The following is a 19,795-nucleotide window of genomic DNA, read 5'->3' on the forward strand; positions in this document are numbered from 1 at the left end:
CGTTATTAGTGAAACTTCTATCAATAAACAAAATCCATTATAAACTTAAGCTCAGATTGACTTTTATCAAAATTTATTTTACCACAAATATTATACCAAGAATTAATGTACTTTTTAATTTTTTTTAAAAAGAATGCCATTGTGTGGGGCACCTGGGTGGCTCAGTCAGTTAAGTGTCTCTTTTTTTTTTTTTTTTTTTAAGATTTTATCTATTTGTCAGAGAGAGATAAAGCACAAGCAGGGAGAACGGCAGGCAGAGAGAGAAGCAGGCTTCCCCACTGAGCAGGGAGCCCGATGCAGGACTCGATCCCAGGACACTGGAATCATGACCTGCACCAAAGGCAGGCGCCCAACTGACTGAGCCACCTAGGCATCCCAAGTGTCTGACTTGATTTCCACTCAGGTCATGATCTCAGGATCGTAGGATCTGCCTGTGTCAGGTTCCATGGCTTCAGAATTCTTTCCCTCTCCCTCTGCCCCTCCCCCACTCGTGAGCGCACACGCAATGTAATTTAACCATTCAGGCTGTTATGTTTATAGTAGAGACATGTAGGGATATAAAATGCTTACCAGTAATGTAAAAAAATTTTTTTTTACCTTTGAGAACATGAGGGAAAATTTAGTATTGTTATATTTTAAAACCATACAAACAGAAATACCAAATTTCAGTTTGGTGGTATTTGCTAACATTGTCAGTGCAGAGTAATATAAATTTTTTCTGAGCCACTAATTTTTCTGCAAATTTCCATTTTTATCCTCAAATGATTCTTGTTTTTTTTTTTAATATAATTCTGCTTTGACCTGGTCTTTATTCAATGAATAGCATGCACTTACTAATATATGGCTGCACACTAATTGTATACAAGCCAAATCTCATTAAAATAAATTTAACCCTAACAAAATTCTTCATACTCTTTAACATTGATTCCCCAGCCATTGGCCCACCTGAAGTTTGAAGAATTATTCTAACTATAAGAAATTCTCCTACTCTGTGACAAACTTATGAATGGATCCTTGGACTTTGTCATAATAGCTTTTACATATTTACTCAATGGCATTCTGGTTCTGTGTGTGACCAAAAAACTGAATAAATGCTGGACAAACTTTTAAGAACAGTTGCCTTAATTACATCTCCTGATTACAACATATGATGTCCAATGCAGCTATATCGAGATACATTGACTAGGAAAAAATAAAATACACCCAGTTTTTCAATTCTGTTAAGCACCCCCTTCCTCCCTCCCTCCCTTTCTCACTCATCTCATTCGTTCACTCATTCAGTTATTCAACAGATACCTATTGGTCACCTGTGTGCCTTGCAACACACTAAGTTCCCAGGAGCCCTTGCTAAATACGAGCCCTTTCTCTTAGAGCTTACTCTCCAGTTAATTTTGAGCATACATGAACATTTAAGAATTTGCTCCCTTTAATTCTAATCTGTAACTTTCCTTTATTATAAAATATTTCAAACACTCAGCAGTATACCAAAAATAATAAAGCAAATACCCAAGTACTATCACACAGGTTTAACAGACATTAACATTTTGCAGTGTTTGCTTCAAATCTCTCCAGCTATAACCATTAACTTTAAGTTGGTGTGTTATGCTGTGGATAGTATGCACATTTTATACTTTTATTGTGTATCTATAGATCCATAAAGAATATGGTATTTCATGTGGTTTTGTATTTTACATAAATGATTTCACATGGTGTATACCTTTTTGCAGTTGGGTTTTGGGGGGTATTTTTCTCTTCAACATTGTTTTTGATAATTCTCCATGTTGATGCATGCAGGTGTAGTTCATTTCATTGAAGCGCGGTATAATACCCCATTTTGTGAACAGTTTATTTCTCTATGCCTTTGCTGATGGATACCCAACTTAGGTTGTTTCCAATTGTTTGTTATCATGAACCAACAGTTCACTGAGCATCATTATGTATAAGTTTTCTTGTAAACATGTTTGAGTGGTTCTGTCAGATGTATACCTAGTATCAGACTTGGTGGCTCATAGGGTGTGCCTGTTTTCAATTTTACTCTATCAGAGCATGGTCCAAGATGGCTGAGTCACTTATAAATCTGTTTTAAGTAAGGTGTGGGTTCAAGTCCTTATTGCTAGGCTATCAAATTCTTAGTTCATCTGTTGTTTGATTTTTACTGTACAGTATTTAAATTCTTTCTATTTGATCTAAAGAGTGATAGATAATGGGTGATTTCATTTTATACTTAGAATTTATTATTTCATCTGTTATAAAGGTTTAGGCATAAATGAATACAGTAGCAAATTATACAGGCTTTTTAAATGAGAAAGAACATGCATTTTCTGACATTTTTGTCAGTCCGCCAGTCATTTAACTTACTTTTTAAATGCACTTTAAATTAGTATTAAGTGCTTGATTTTGAGTAACTACGTTAGTGACTTGAAAAACCATGGCATTTCAATTATTCTGTTGTTAAAACCATAAATTTCAGTTAACCCTGTAATCTATGTTAAGAGTGTTAACAGCATACTTTGAAAAGACTTTACATACAGATTTAAAATCTAGTGATAAGTATAAGCTTTTCTTTCCCTTGAAATAGTTTATAACTAAGCAAATGAAATATCACAAGTAAGCAAAGAGCTTTGAGCAGATCTGAGCTTTGCAAATGCTAGAACTTTGTTTCATAATTTTTAGTTCTTTAAGGAATTAAGAGGTTGTATTTTTTCATCCTTTTTAATGTGTTTACCGCAAGTGCTTTAAGAAGTAGACTGAATTTTAGCTGCAGCAGATGTATCATGCAGGGAGTATCCTGGTTTAAATTCTGAAGTGCTTTCACTTCTGCTCGCTTCCCCTTGAAATCGTCTAGAAAGAAGTTGGCACATTATTTTGCGGATGTTACTGGACATCAGGAAATACATGACTGGATCTAAGCAGCTATTGAAAGATGAGAAAACCAACATGATCTCATTGGTTTTGTGAATGATTTCCTTCCAATAGCAAGACGGCCTATTTAGCTGTGAAGATATATAGACAAATCGGAAGGCATGATAGGGAACAAAACATACAGTAAAAATGATAAGTACGATAAAGGAATTTCGGGCTGTTTTGGCATATTTACCAGAGTTGGGAAATTTTGACCTCCTTTTGGAAATCCTCAGTAGATTCTTGCCGATCTTAATATATGAAAGGATTATTAGTAAGAAAATTAGCCAGAACATTACCACAAGAACATAGTTAAAAATTGCTTCTCCTTTGGCATTATGCTTCTCTCTATAATGGAAACACATTGTGGAATTATGATCTTCTTTCTTAAGGGTTAAAGTAATCATAGTTAAAAATCCGGCCAGAGCAACTGTCCATACTGTACAGCAAACGTAAATACTTTGTTTGGTTGTTGCTGCCCTCCGCTGTTGTATAGACCGATTAATTTTTATGTAGCGATCCAAACTGATAAATCCAAGCAAAATAATGCTAATGTACATGTTCATATAAAATAGTGTTCCCACAACCTTGCAAAGGATCACACCGAGTGTCCACTGGTTCCCGTTAATGTGATACATTATTCGGAAAGGCAGGCAGAAGATTAGTAAGAGATCTGCAATGGCTACGTTCAGTAGGTAAATCTGTATGGAATTTCTTTTGCGGTGGATACCCAGAAATACATAGAGGGCAATTATGTTTCCAACCAGTCCTATGATGAAAATAACAGAGTAGGATATTGTTAACAGGCTAGAAAGTAGTTTCTCATCCATGGAACAGGCAGTAGTAGTATTTGGGTCTCCTGAGGGGTTCAGCAATTGGTTGCTGCGATTAGCCATAAAGCTGCATTTCTGGGAGGAGGAAGGCCAACTGCGGGCTGTAGCATTCAGCATTGTTACCATGTGACTTCTCATTGTCCGGTGTAGGGATCAAAAAGCGGAGGCGCTAAATGACATGTTCCTCGTGTGTAGCTTTTATGTCTTCAGATTTTTCCTACAACAGAATGCAACATCGAGTCATTTGCCTTTCCTATGGCTGCACTATACGTTCAAGGTTTGTTTTATTTAAACTTCCATAGGGAGTTTGTTATAGGAATAGAGATGGAGGTGAAGAGAAATGACAGCTCACACTGCTCAAAGATAAGGGTCAATTTCTCTAAAAGTAGTTACAGCCATGAGTGAGCTGGGCCCACTGCTGACCCCTGCCCAGCTTCCTGCCTTGATGCCTTCCCTTAGATATGGCAATCATTCATTTTGACAAGGGCTACCACACGGCATAGGACAGATAAACTGTGTCAGTGTCCCATTCCAGGGTGGGAATAGAAGAAAGAGTCCTCAGTGTCTTCCTTTGCAACCTAAGACCCAGTTGGGTGTATTAAAATCATTTGCCTACAGGGCAGGCGGACAAAGACCAAGAGAGCAGAGCACCTGCCTCCTTAAGCAGACTATTCTAACACTGCAACAGGAGAGCAAAGTAGGCGAACAAAAGCAAGTCAGGTGGCAACGGCCGCCAGTTAGGCCAAGCAGTCTCCTGACCTAGAAACCTAGAGTGATAGTTAGATGGAAAACAGGATGTGCATTCCAGGATTTTGAAATAACTAACTGCAGCTTACTATGCCCTGGGTTAGGTAATTTGCAACTGTTGCTAGAACCTTACAAGAGATAGAGTGTGGATTCCACTTGTTTGTGGCAGCAGAGAATGTTAATAATGCTACCTGTTCTTGGCCCTTTCCTGGGCATTGATTGCTATGAAGAACTCAGCCTGGGAGGCCATCATAAGGAGCTAGAAGACAAGGAGAGAAGTTTCCAGGAGGTCTCATCCCTTTCCTTTCTTAGAGCGACTGCCCCTTTTCTCTACAGCAGCATCTTAGCAGAAGTAACATAAAGGTGTTCAGAGCAAGGTTACCAAAATCAGACCTAACTAACTCTGTGACCTTGATCAAACCAATTAATCTTTTCTAAGCCTCAGTTTTCTTATCTGTAGGAATGCACAATGTGTATGAAGAACTTAACCCTAGCACATAAAAGTGCTCCATGAAAATTAGCTTTAAAAAAAAAAAAAACAAACCTTTGGACTAATCTCATTTTAGTAAATATTTCACACCTGGCTAAATACTACATGGAAAACAAAGGTGAACAAGACCAAGATCCTGCTCTCAGTGAATGTTTTTTGTAGGCATGTGCATTCAAATTCTGAATGCTATAATGTAAAGTGGATTTGAATTACAGTAACTTCTTGATGTGGCATGGTACACAGAGAAAAAACATTTGGAAGAACTTAGCCTTTCTTAAACTTCTATCTATAATTTGATCGAGAAGAAACCATGTCACTGAGGATAAAATTCCAGTTTAAAATGTCAAAGGGGGAAAATTGATTCCAGGGAAGAGGAACCAACTGGTGAAGAGGAAGTTATGTAATCCCTGGTAAGAGCCTGTCTGCAGAGTTCGGGTCATTGGGGGAAGGGAGGCAGGAGGACCAAGTCTAGTCTGTCCTGTGTCTCAACTGCAGGAAGACCGATGTCGGCAACGTTTATAGAAACTTACAGGCATGCTTCTGGTGATCCGAGATTCTAAAAGGAAAGGGCCATCTAGGAAGAATGGCAGGCTGCCAAAAAATGAAGCTGATAAATGCGATCTAGATTACCAGGAAGAGGAAAAGGGTGCCTGAAGGAGGAATTTGCATTGTGTGGTTGCGTGGGGATTTCGCAGAAGCTCAGGTAGAAACTTCTCATAGCCCCCGATGAAAGGGACCTTGATGGCAAGTGATAGGATTTTGAGAGCTCAGGTAGCCAAAACGACTGCAAGGACTCCTCTGTAAGTGGTTCTTTTTTTTTTTTTTTTTTTTTTTCCTTCTCCCATGCTGTATTTTAAACTCTGTTAGGGTTATGAACCAAGTCCTTTTCGTTTGCCTCTGTGTACCAAGTGCTCAGCCCAATAAATATTACTGAATGAAAGAGGGAAATCAGTAGAAGAGTAGGTGAAGTTCTACATGCGGATCTCAAAATCAGCAGTTCAAGTACAGGAAGGGCTTTAGCTACAGTAAGAAACGAAATTGCAATGGACTGTGTGGTTGCTGTGTCGGTAGCACGCTGCGCCTGCAGCAAAAACTAACCCCCTTCTTTGGTTAAATTCATAGATAGGGAGTGTCTTAAATGAAGACCGTTACTCCTCATCTGAAGGGTGTTACTGCCAGCTGGGGAGGGCCTCACCTGGAATGCAGTGTTTCATCCCAGCAGCACACTTGGAAACTGCCACAGAACAAAAGGGGACAAAAGCCCAAATCATGTCATAGGAGCAAGCTGAAGGAAACAAGCACCTCCCACCCTGGAGATGGATTTCACCCTGTGATCCGTGTTTTCAGAAAGCAGAACAAGGACTAGTGAATAGAAACTGCAGAGACAGATGCTGCCTCCTATTAAGGAAATGTTGTTCTAGAATGAAACAGTCTATCCTGGGAGGCAGTAGGGGTCTTAGCACCAGAGATCTCAAGACTACCACTGATGGGTGCTTTGTAGAAAAGATTCTCGCTGCCTCTCACTCCAGGCTGCATATTGGAATCCTTTTGAGGGCTTTTTAAGGATACCAGTGCCTGGCTCCAACCCCAGATCTTCTGATTTAATTGGTCTGGAATGGGCTCCAGGCAATGGTTTCCTTTAAAAGCTCCTCAGGGGATTCTAATAAGCAGCCAGAATTGAACCCTTGAGCTGGATGGCTGGACCATTAACTAATACTTATTTAGCAGTTGCAGTGTACCAGGCACATTTATATTACTTCATTTGCATAATCCTTATTGTAACCTTGTGAGGTCGGTATTACAAAAGAGGTAATGAGGGATCAAGAGGTTGTGAACTTTACCCATGACCACACAGCTCTTAAATGGCAGTACCCAAGCTGGGACTCAGATCTGCCTAGCTTTTAGGGTCCATGATCCTTTTCGCTAAACCTCACTCCTCCTAATCCCATAGGATCAGCATTTTCTTCTTTAATGCTGAGTTCTGTCAGCAGTATTTAGACATGATTCCTTTAACATTCTCCACATTAGCGGTTTTTTTTTTAGTGATTTTTTTAAAAGATTTTATTTTGAAGTAATCTATGCTCAGTGTGGGTCTCGAACTCACAACCTCAAGATCAAGAGTCACATGCTCTACCGACTGAGCCAGCCAGGTGCACCTCACACCAGCAATTTTAAGAAGAGATTATTATACCTTCTAGCTTTACTTCTTTGTAAAAAGGTATTACTCTTTTCATTTGCTCTGTCCATTTTAATAAGTAAAGAAGTCCAGAGTTTACAGAATCACAATCATTCATCGGAATGTTCAGCCTATCTCCCAGAGCATACCTTTTCAAACTTACTTCTAGGCCTGAGAGCCATCATAAAGATATTTCTAGAAAGCCGTCATCAAGATATTTCTACAAAGCACATATCCTGAAACCATTTGCCCCAGCTCTAATCTGCCAATAAAATAAATTAATAATAGTTGGACAACGTTGCCAGTAAACTTTTCTGGTTTTGCTTTATTTGTAAGCTTAAAGAAAATAAAGCAAAAGCAATGCATTTGTTTAAATACTAATAATGGCCATCATTTAGAGCCATGTATTAGATGACTAGTGTCCAGTCATTTATTAACAAATTAACAGATTAGATTCTGTTTTACAGTTAATGGCTGATTTTCGCCTTCTTTACAATGTGTCAATCACTCACTGTTCTTAACGCCATTTATTGATGTTTTAAAAACTACTCATTTGATTTAAGAATGGCCAATGAGAACAAGAAACAAGCCACTGTGTTCGCATAGTGGACTAATTTCCCAGTGGGCATTACTTGTGACTCGTGTGCTATATTGACATGGTCACAATGGTTTTCTGAGAGTAGATGGTAAAGGGTTTTTTTTGAAGGTTGTTACTTGACAAATCCTGAAGTTTGTCCCCCTGTATTAGTACTGCGTTGTACCCAGCACCACCACTCCCCGGCCAACAGTTTTCAACTGCCTCATGTCAGAGCTGCTGTACTGGAGGGCAGCACCCAATACTTTTCTGCTGTGGCCGCCAGAGAGCCCAAGGTTTCTTAAATGCACTCTGGGTATGTTTGTGAAAACATCACATTGCTATGTGAAAATACATACCTATTTGGCAATGGCAGCAACCTTTCACTGTAATTTGACTTGCTGATGACCGAGTCTTTCAGGCCATGCTTCAAAAATTGCATTAATTGCTGCATACAGAATAAAAATTGGAAGCACGTTACTGTGGAAATAATACTATTAGTAGTTCATTAGGTTTTGTTAAAACTTAATTGTGTCTAAAAAAAAATTTTTTTAAATTTCAGTTGAATTAACTAACATGTATTTTGCTTTTCCTTTTTTCTGATATTCACCTTATTTACTTCTGAAACACCAAACTTAAAATTTAATTCATCTGGCAATTACCAAAAAATAGTAACAATATAATAAAGTACAACTGGCACAAATAGGGAGGCAACAAAACAATAAAGTTAATAAGTGATAGATCATTTAAAATACATTGGAGATAAAATTTGTTGCATATGAGCATAACTCTTAATGGGTTCAAGTAGCTCTGCAAGTCTTTATGGCAATATACAAGAGACAGTATAACCAACGTGACAATATTGATAGGATGAGCTTCAGTACCCACAGTGACCCAAAGTACTTCCAGTCACTAAGAAGACAGCCTTATTTTAAGTCAAATCAAGGCAGAGAGGTATCATTCAAGCAGTTTACTCAGGTCTCTAAAAAGCAAAGCACTGCTAGTCACCATGAAGCAGGTTTCACTTTTAGTATTCAGACAATTAAATTTTAACTGAAATAATGGGTCATTTATAGAGTTGAAATCAAGGAGTACTCACAGGTCAGACTCTCTTGCAGTAAAAGGAGCGGAACCCCAAGCTTCCCTAAACACAGAGACTAGTCTTTGTATGTCAGCTGGGCTCCTCCATCCGGTCGTGGTACAATTGGTTGAGGTTGTCTTTTTTATATATATTTGCATGTGGTAATAAGTTTTTTTTCCCTTTTCTTTTTTCAATATGCCATCCGTCCCGATTCCTTGTGAAAATGTTCAAAAGCTCACCAGCATGCAACTGTTTTATGTGTAAGCTCAGTCAACACTTCACTTTAGAAAATTATTTCTATCTTTTATATGAATACCTTTCACCTTCACAGTTGTGGGAAGTTTGCCCTTATCCCCCCAAATAAAGAAGTTTTATTTTATTTTTTTTTAAAGATTTTATTTATTTATTTGACAGAGAGAGACACAGCGAGAGAGGGAACACAAGCAGGGGGAAGCGGGAGAGGGAGAAGCAGGCTCCTGATGCGGGGCTCGATCCCAGGGCCCTGGGATCATGACCTGAGCCGAAGGCAGACGCTTAACGACTGAGCCAGCGAAGTTTTATAAATTCTAAGCAGAATTATGCATTTTCTATTTTTCCTAAGAAACAAGGCATAGTAAGCACTGAATATCTGTTTCTTTCAGGATTCATTTTAGAAATTAAGTTATTCACATAAAATGGCAGTCCTGTTTTGAACTGTACTAACATCAGTAATGAATTATTTTATTCCTTAGTTTTTTTAAGTTTTATTTGATCTGTACATTATTTTAGTAGATTTTCATGTATCCCTTTAAGACCTTGGATATATTTTCTAAAACAATGCTACATTCTTAGGACTAGATGAGATTTGTGATGGTATTCTCCCCTTTTTATCACTACGATAAACTCTCCCAAGTAAATTGAAATGTCTGTTTTAAAGAAAATAATGAAGGGGGCGCCTGGGTGGCTCAGTCAGTTAAGTGGCTGCCTTCGGCTCGGGTCATGATCCCAGGGTCCTGGGATCGAGCCCCACATCGGGCTCCCTGCTCAGTGGAGAGCCTGCTTCTCCCTCTCCCTCTGCCTGCCTCTCTGCTTACTTGTGCTCTCTATCTCTCTGTCAAATAAAATTTAAAAATCTTAAAAAAAAAAATGAAGGGATTCTACAGTTTTTATTTTGGTCCTCGTCCAGTATTTAATGACTGTCTGTCCGTCTATGTAACTGCTGGCCCTGCAGTTTCATGGCATTTCCCTTTTTTCATTGTCATCTGAAATGAAAGATTAGTTTTTATCCTCCCCATAATTGTTACCCTGCAGCCTTGTTTACCCTAAATAATATTTAACTCATTGGGCTTTATCTAACATTCTAATTATTTCTGGGTACATTTACTCTCCTGAACTCATATTCTCCAGAGTTTTTGGTTTGTTATGAATATGACACATGGGACAGAATATTTTAAAATTGCTGGAATGAAAATATTTCGTAGCTCTTCCCCTTAGGACCCCTGAGAAGGAAGAGGATTACTGTGTTGGTCTGGCAGGAATTTTGTGTGTCTGCGGTGTGAGGGAAAAAAAAAAAAAAAGGAAAAAAGAAAGAAAACCCCATAATATTAAACTTGCTTTCTTAACAATTTTTAAACAGTTCAGTAGTATTAAGTATATTTTTATTCTCGTGCGGCACATCTCTGGAACTTTTTCATCATGCAAAACTGAAACTCTGCACTCACTGAACACTCCCTTTCCCTACCCCTTGGCAATTACCTTTCTACTTTATATGATTTGGGCTATTGTAGATAATTCATTTGAGTGCAATCATACTGTACTTGTCCTTTTCTGGCTGGCTTTTTTTCGTTTAGCATAATATCCTCACGGTTCACCCATGTTCTAGCATTTGACAGGACTTCCCTCTTTTTAAGGCTGCATAATGTTTCACTGTATGTGTATATATCACACGTTCTTTCTCCATTCATCTGTCAGTGGGCATTTGGGCTGCTTCCACCTCTTGGCTATTGTTGTGACTAATGCAGTGATATAAATGACTATGCAAATACGTTTTGGTGATCCTGGCAGAGTTGTTTTTTTATATATAACTAAATAGGTATTTTTTTAGCATTCTGTTTCACTAAATCTAATATAAATATTTTTATGTTATACTAGCTATTTTTCCACACCTTAGCCTCCGTTTGCAAAATACTAATTCTGTTTTAATCTTCAGTGCCCTGGTGACCCTACTATGACCAGATTTGAGTACATACAGTCCCCAACTTAACAGTGGTTCATCTTCCAGTTTTTTTACTTTGCAACAGTGTAGAAGCAATGTGCATTCAGTGGAAACCGCACTTCAGATTTTGGTCTTTTCCCAGGCGAGCGATATGTGGCCTGATCCTCTCCCGTGTTGGCTGGGCAGTGGCAGTGAGCTACAGCTCCCAGTCAGCCATGCCATCACGAGCGTCAGCAAGCACTTTGTCACTCGGAGTATAGTATCCAATAAGTTACCTGAGATACTTAGCACTTTATTATAAAATATGCTTTGTGTCAGATGAGTCTGCCTGACTGGAGGCTAATGTAAGTGTTCTGAGCATGTTTAAGGTAGTCTGGGCTAAACTACAAGATTCGCGAGGCTAGGTGTATTAAGTGCATTTTCAACTTACAGTATTTTCAACTTACAGTGGATTTACCAGGACATAACCCCATTGTAGATTGAGGAAGATCTGTAATCTTTTTCTGGTTCTTCCCTCCCATGAGCCTTTTCCGATTCATTCTGAGCTTTCTACTTTCTGTCTCTTCTTAACTCATTCTCATGTATCTTCTTCCTCCTTTATTGGTAGCTTAGCTTGTTCTTTATATGAAGATAGAAGTAGAAAAGCATAAATAAATGGATACGTTTGTCTGGCACCATCTGTTACTGATATCACCATCCTCTCTTTATCTGAATTCCAACCCTGGTTAAATTCAGCTCACCACCTACTCCAGACCTGAACCCTGCTGGCTGCAATGAGGGCTACTAGGTACACACCCAATCGTACTGATTGTTCTCACTTCACATTCATGACCACAAACCTCAAGTGGGCCCCTGTGCTGCCAGCAGTCCTGCTATATTTCCTTAGTCTGTTGGTCCTCAAAGCATGGCTCCCAGACCAGTAGCATCAACGTCACTCAAGAACTTGTTAGAAATGCATGTTCTTGACCTCATCCCAGACCTTGTGAATCAGAAACTCTGGGGGTAGAAGCCAGCAAATCTGTGTGATTCTGAGGCTGAAGTTTGAGAACCACTGCCTTAGTCAATTCATTGTCCCATTGTTTGAAAATCTTTTTTCACACCTTCACACTTCTCAAGTTGCCAACAACCCCCTCTGCTTCCCCACTCCTGCCTGATGATCACTTTTATTTCAACGTAAATAGAAAACAGAAGTACTCAGAAGAGAACTTCCTCATATTCCTGCATCCCCATCTGCTTGCATCTACAGGTGCTCCCAGACCCTGCCTTCCTCACTGTCGCTGGGGCCAAACCCTCTCCCCGCCTGCACACTATATCCCACCCCTTCTTTCCCCTGGAGGCTGTATAATCCTTTCCACAGGGTCTTTCCCATCAGCACACAAATGTCCCTCTCTCAGACACAAAACAAAAACAAATCTCCCAGAAAATCTCGAGATGCTGCTATGGAGCCGTCAATCATATTGTTATGTGAAATTTTTGAATATTTATATGTATTTTCTTGTTTTCATAAAAGATAATGAAACAATGGAAGGATAAACCAAAAAATAATACAAATACAAAAGAGGAAGGAGAGGTTAAGGGGAAGGAGAAGGTACAAAAGCTAGACCTCTCTGAATGGAATTTGTTTACAGTTTCGACTTTGGAATTATGTGCATGTTTTATTTTTTTAAAGATTTTATTTATTTGAGACAGAGCATGAGCGGGGCGGGGGGGGTAGGGGCAGAGGGAGAGGGACAAGCAGACTCCCTGCTGAGCAGGGAGCCCAGTGTGAGGCTCGATCCCAGGACTCTGGGATCATGACCTGAGCCGAAGGCAGACATTTAACAGACTGAGCCACCCAGGCGCCCATGTATATGTTTTATATAATCAAAACATCAAATCAAGTCAAAATCTAATTCAAACAAATTGGCCTCACTGGGTAACAAACTGAAAGCATAACCACAAGGAAAATTCTTTTATTTTTATTTTATTTTATTTTATTTTATTATGTTAGTCACCATACAGTACATCATTAGTTTTTGATGTAGTGTTCCATGATTCATTGTTTGCGTATAACACCCAGTGCTCCGTGCAATGTGTGTCCTCCCTAATACTCATCACCGGGTTAACCCATCCCCCACCCACCTCCCGCTAAAACCCTCAGTTTCTCGGCGAACCATGAGAGACTATGGACTCCGAGAATTCTTTTATAAAATAGGGTGGTTTGGGGGGCACCTGTGTCGCTCAGTCGGTTAAACGTCCAACTCTTGATTTCACCTCAGGTCATATTCTCAGGGTTGTGAGATAGAGCCCCACATTGGGCTCCACACTCAGCAGGGAGTCTGCTTGAGAGTCTTTCCCTCTCCCTCTACCCCTCCCCCCACTCATGCTTTCTCTCTCTCTCTTTTAAATAAATAGAATCTTTTATAAAAATAGGGTGGGGTTGGGGTTTTTTTTTTATATATATATTTTAGACTTGGAGAAAAGTTCTGATAGTAATACAAAGAATTCCCATCACCTTTCACTCAGATTCCCCATGTTAACATTTTTGTACATTTGTTTTATCTTTCTCAGTTTTTCACTCTTCTCTCTCTGTCCATCTATATAGTTCCTAAAAATAAGGAATTCTCTAAATAGCCACAGTAAAATGATCAAAATCAGGGAATTTATGTAATCTACAGACCTTGTCCCAATTTCATCAGGTGTCCTAATAATATCCTTTTATAGCAAAAATAAAAACAAGATTATATAGCGCATTTTAGCTGTTCAGTCTCTTCTGTCTCCTTTGATCCCTTTCATCTGAAATAGTATTTGAAGAATATGGGCATGGGCCTGGTACTTTCTAGAATGCCCCTCAGTTTGGGTTGGTCTGATGTTTCCTCATGATTTGATGCAGTCATGTCCTTTGGCACGAATACCACAGAGTGTTGCTGAGTGCTTGTCAGTGAAGAAAGCACAAACTCTTAATTAGTCCCACTATTAGCAGTAGTAACTTTGATAGGAGTGTCTGCCAGTTTGCTCCTCTGGAAAATTACTATTTTACCTTTTGTAATTAATAAGTATCCTGTGGGGAGCTACTCTGAGATTATACAAATATCTGTCACTCTTCAAACTTTTACCCACTAGGAACTACCTTTTGATGGCTCTCATTTGAATCCGTTATCATAATGATAACTGCCAAATGGTGATTTCTAATGCTAGAATTTCTTCTACATTTATTAGTTGATTTTCTACTTACATGAAAGTTTCTCCTTCTCTCTGTTTATTTACTTATTATTTATATCAGCATGGACTCATGAATTCTTACTTTATTCAATAGCAAAACAATAATTTGACTGGACATCCCTGGTAGGATATATCATAAAGAACAAAAAGAACCACAAAAAAATCTTAAACAGCATATGGTGGTTTTGTTGTTACTGGTAATGTGTACTTTTACACACACACCCTAGGGGATAAAGCAAATGAGTAATTGTGTTAATGTCATTAGGTACCAGCATTACTTAACAAAATCGAAGAAGTCAAGTAAAAACTCTATTTTAAAAAAACCTATACAATCAGTAGGAATTGATTTACTTTTCTCCTTCCAAAAAGTACATATTTTTTAGCACTGTCCATTGAAAAGTCAAAGCAGGGATAACCCAGTAATAATAATATACCAAATACCCATATTGTGAATTTAAGTACCATTTCCCACTAAACAGAAATGGGACTGCTTGGAGAAATGGTTGGTTCCAGCTCTGGGGCAAGAAATGGACAAGACAAACCTCAGACATCTTCTGCCTGAAAACAAGGAACTTATCAGACTTTAGAGACTTACAAAAAGGCATAAGAGCTGACTTAAAAGAGCTCCTGCTGGCTAAAAAAAATGGGATAATTTGAGCATCAAAATGAATAAGGACTGTAATTGGTTTAAATGTATCAAATATATAAAAACCTATAAATTCACAATAATACCCAAAAAACCCTTCATTGATCACCTTTGGGGGTTGCCTGGCAACCAACTTGTTATTCTGGAAATCATTCATAGCAGCTTTATTCATAATATCCCCAAACTAGACGCAGCCCAAATGTCCCTCAGTAGGAGAATGGACAAACTGTGGTATATTCATACAAGGGAATATTTACTCAGCAATAAAACAAATGAACCACTGATCACAACAAAATGGATGAATCTCAGAAACATGCTGAGTGAGAGAAGCCTTACATAAAAGAGTACATATTATATGGCTTTGTGTATATGCAGTTCTAGTATAAGCAAAACAAACTTTTTTTTTCAGAATAAGCAATACTTATTCTAAAAAATATCAGAATAGTCATTTGTACTGGAGGTGTAGCAGCAGAGATTAAGTGGTAAGAGGGCGAGGGAGGTTTTTGGAATGATAACGTCTTGATAGGGATATAGGTTACACAGTTCTTTGCAAGCTGTCAAAACTCTCCAGTGGTACTCTTAAGATTTGTGCATTTCACAGCATGTAAATTTTACCTTAAACATAATTTTAAATATTAAACTCAAAGGGTGCCTGGGTGGCTCAGTTGGTTAAGCATCTGACTCTTGATTTTGGCTCAGGTCGTGATTTCAGGGTTGTGAGATTGGGTCCCACATCAGGCTCCACACTTTGTGGAGTCTGCTTAAGATTCTCTCTCTGCCCCTCTGTCCCCACCCTGCACACACGCACGCTTGCTCGCTCGCTCTCTCAAAAAAAAATATTAAACTCTAATGACATGTACTGAATTATAGTGAAAAGATGGAGTGATGATTGGATAGTGGGATGAATAGATATTTGATAAAGCAAATGTAGCAAAATGTTCATTGTAGAATCTGTGTGGTGAGTATGTGGCTATTTACAGTTCTTTCAGTTTTCTCTGTTTTTGATAGTCTTCATAACAAAATACTGGGGAAAACCTCCATTTTGGAACCCCTAATTATGGAGCTGGGCATCACTGGCTGCCAGAATCATGAAAGAAATGTCAATGGTGAACTTTGTAAAAATGGATCAAGACAGACAATACCTGAACCCACTGACCAATCCTGTTGCTAAAAGTAGGACAACCAGACATTATGTTCTTCCTGATGTGTTACAAAAAACTGAAGTATTAGTGTAAAAAAAACTAAAATTGAACGTGAATCTAATCAAGCTTCTAGATCTAACTACCAATTTACAGAAAACACAGGAACATGTTACAATGACACCATGTAGGTGCTATTAGCCAAGTCCAGATTGTAGGTGATTTCCACAGGGGAAGGGGAAATTACCTCCTATCTTAATCAGTGGCATGAACGTTTTTTTAAAAGGTAAGAGGAGGATATGGTATAGAGTCAGAGAGATATAAGACCTATAACCATCAGATGCAATGTATGGACCTTAAATACCATTTTGAACTAACCAACTGTAAAAAAAAAAAAAAAAGAAAGAAAAAAATCTTTGAGATAGTCAAAGAAAATTGAATGTGGATTGGTATTAGATGATATTTAAGAATTGTTAATTGTATTGGATGTGGTAATATGGTTATTTTCTTAAGTCGTCTGTTAGAAATACTGAACTAATAATAGGTGAAATGATATTTGTTTTAAAAGACTTCAACAAAGGGGCGCCTGGGTGGCTCAGTTGGTTGGGCGACTGCCTTCGGCTCAGGTCATGATCCTGGAGTCCCGGGATTGAGTCCCGCATTGGGCTCCCTGCTCAGTGGGGAGTCTGCTTCTCCCTCTGACCCTCCCCCCTCTCATGCTCTCTCTCTCATTCTCTCTCTCAAATAAATAAAATCTTTTTTGAAAAAAAGAAAAACTTCAACAAAAACAATGGGGATAGGCGAAGCAAGAATAGCAGAATGTCAATAACTGTTAAAGCTGGGAGATGGAAGAGGGGGCACCTGGGTGGCCCAGTTGGTTAAGCAGCTGCCTTTGGCTCAGGTCATGATCCCAGGGTTCTGAGATCGAGCCCCGTGTTGGGCTCTCTGCTCAGCGGGAAGCCTGCTTCTCCCTCTCCCTCTGCTGCTGCTTCCCCTGCCTGAGCACACACACTCTCTCACTCTCTCACTCTCTCTCTCTCTCTCAAATAAATAAATAAAATCTTTTTAAAAAGGTACATGGAGGTTTAATAGTCTGCTTTCTCTAATGGCAAATACTAAAAAGTTTTTAAAAAGAAACTTCCTTGGCTTCTCATTCTCTTTTAGCTACATTCTATTCCCATCTCTCTGTTCCTAGTACGGTAAGGTTTTGAAAGATACCTGAATTTACTATCTCCACATCATCTCTTCCCATTTTTCTTGAACCTAATCCAATGGAGATTTTTGTCTATATCATCCCACCAAAACCCCTCTTATCCAGGTCACCAAGGACTTTCAGGTTGCCAGATCTAATGGTCTGTTCTCAGCTCTCATCTTAAATGGCCTCTCACTAGCATTTCAGGACACCATACTGCTCTGATTTCCTGCCTGCTTCGCTGTCTAGGCATTCTCTTTCCTTTGCTAGATTGTTGTCATCTTCCAGACCTCAAACATTGCTGTGCACCAAATCTCATTCCTCCGACCTTTTCTCTTCTCTCTTTTTTTTAAGATTTTTAAAATGTATTCATTTGAGACAGAGAGAGAGAGAGAAAGAATGAGCAGGGGAGAGAGGCAGAGGGAGAGGGAGAAGCAGAAGTAGACTCCCCACTGAGCCAGGAGCATGACCTGGGGCTCAATCCCAGAACCTACAGATCATGACCTGAGCCAAAGGCAGATGCTTAACCATCTGAGCCACCCAGGCGCCCCACCCCCTTCTCTTTCCTACTGGCAGTCCGAGGGCTATAAACACTGTGTGCGGAGTGCCTGGGTGGCTCAGTCATTAAGCATCTGCCTTTGGCTCAGGTCATGATCCCAGGGTCCTGGGATCGAGGCCCACATCGGGCTCCCTGCTCCATGCGGAGCCTGCTTCTCCCTCTCCCACTCCCCCTGCTTGTGTGCCCTCTCTTGGTGTGTCTCTCTGTGTCAAATAAATAAATATTTAAAAAAATTTTAAAAAAAAACCACTGTGTGCTTTTGATCCCAAATTTATATCTCTAATTCCGGCCTTCCCTCTCCCATCTTTTAAGATCTCACACTCAATTTGTACAAAACCAAATTCTTGATCCCTCTTATAAACTCTTCCTTCTGTGTTCCCAGTTTTAGTAAACGGCATCTTCATTTTCATTTAGTTGCTCAGAACAGAAACTTAAGTTGTCATACTTACCTCTTTCTCTCACATCCCATATCCAGCAGCAGTGCCTGTCAGCCTAACCTTTAGAACATATCCTGAATTTGACCACTTCTTGCCACTACTGCTTCTGTCACTCTATAATTCAAATCCCCATCTTCTCTTGCCTGGAGAACCACAGAAGCCTCCTACCTGGTATCTTTTCTTCCACTCTCATGCCCTTGCAATCTCTTCTCCACACAACAGCCCAAGTGATTCTTTCAAAACCTGAAATTGCTCATAATGCTCCCCTGCTCACAACTTTCTAATGGTTTCCCATCTCACTCAGCATAAAACCCAGGGTTCTGGCCATGGCTCCAAGCCCCAGACCATATAGCCTTTGACCATTTGGATCACATTTCCTACCACTCTTCCCCTTGCTCATTTTTTCCCCCAACACACTGGCTTCCTTACTCTTCTCCAAACATACCAACCCTCCTCGTGCTTCTAGGTCTTTGTACTTACTATCCTATTCCACCCTCCTGGAACCTGCTTCCACATGACCCATTCTGCCCCTTCATTCTGGTCTGGGCTCAGATATTACCCTATTAGAGAAGCCTTCTCTGACCCAACCCCCTTACTAAATAGCAGCTCCCTAGTCTCCAAACCTATAACATTGACCTCCACCAGCTTTTACCTAATGCACTTAACACTACCCAGTCTCTTATATTCATTTATATGTATTGGTTTCCTTTGTTTCTGTCCTCCAATTTTATGACTTGAGGATTTATTGAGAATGACAGAATCCACACTCTGATGAGAATTACATAAATCTTAGTGTAACATTAACTTAAGAATAAATATAGTCAACAAATTATAAAGGGTATACTTTGGAATTCTGTTTTAAGCTTCTACTTCTCCTTAATAAGGTGATAGAACTGGCCAGGAGACCCTGTCTAGGTTTAGTTTATAGTTTCTTCTTCTGCATCATGCCCCTCGTTTTCTAGGTTTGTTCATTTATTGCACCCCACACTAGACTCATGCTAGGGCTATCACTTCTTCTGGTCTGTTGTCATCTGTCTCTATTTAAACCAACCGAAAGTTCTTATGAAGAGCAGTCTTTATTGGTTGGTTTCTGCAGAGCTTTGCTTGCTCTCCCATAAACCCTCCTGGCTACTTTGTGTCTTGCTGCAGCACACTCACCATTCATGTACACTTGCCTTCCCTCTCTCTCTCTCTCTCTCTCATACACACATTTATATTTAAGGGCTCATCTTTCTTTGTGTTAGAGCCTCTGTTATAAGGTCTTTAAATGTCTTTGGACAAAAAAAAGTAACTTCCAAAGTAGAACCCTGATGCTTTCATTGAGCAGAGTAAGGAGCCCTCCCACTTTTCTGTATCATTGTCAAACATCTCTCTGGGTATACCAGTTCAGAGTTTTATTGCACAGGATTTTGGGGGACCACTATCATATAGGCTAAACTGAGCTAAAACTGTGTCATGTTATAAATGAGCAAGTATGGGAAAGAACAAAAATACTTTTCTCTTCCATGCCTGAAGAAGCTTGCTTTTTTTCATAACCCATATTTTGAAAGCAGGTCATATGTGACATCAGTCATATTGGGGAGCATAGTATTTGAGCAGAGACCAAAGGTCCACACAGTTAAATG

At 39.4% G+C, this 19,795-nt stretch overlaps 2 protein-coding genes across 13 annotated transcripts in view; one reads left to right on the forward strand and one right to left on the reverse strand.

The window, feature by feature from the left end:
• Positions 1 to 19,795, forward strand: part of CASK (calcium/calmodulin dependent serine protein kinase) — a 359,502-nt gene that overhangs the window by 200,753 nt on the left and 138,954 nt on the right. The gene's annotated exons all lie outside the window — the stretch shown is intronic.
• GPR34 (G protein-coupled receptor 34) lies at positions 1,253 to 3,872 on the reverse strand. The gene has a single exon (XM_025857639.2). It carries the CDS (start codon positions 3,870 to 3,872, stop codon positions 2,736 to 2,738), a length of 1,137 nt encoding a protein of 378 aa, XP_025713424.1. The 3' UTR covers positions 1,253 to 2,735.

This window comes from Callorhinus ursinus, unplaced genomic scaffold (genome assembly GCF_003265705.2).
Source record: "Callorhinus ursinus isolate GAN/ISIS: 27379988/994484 unplaced genomic scaffold, GSC_fseal_2.0 scaffold16, whole genome shotgun sequence".
NCBI lineage: Eukaryota > Metazoa > Chordata > Mammalia > Carnivora > Otariidae > Callorhinus > Callorhinus ursinus.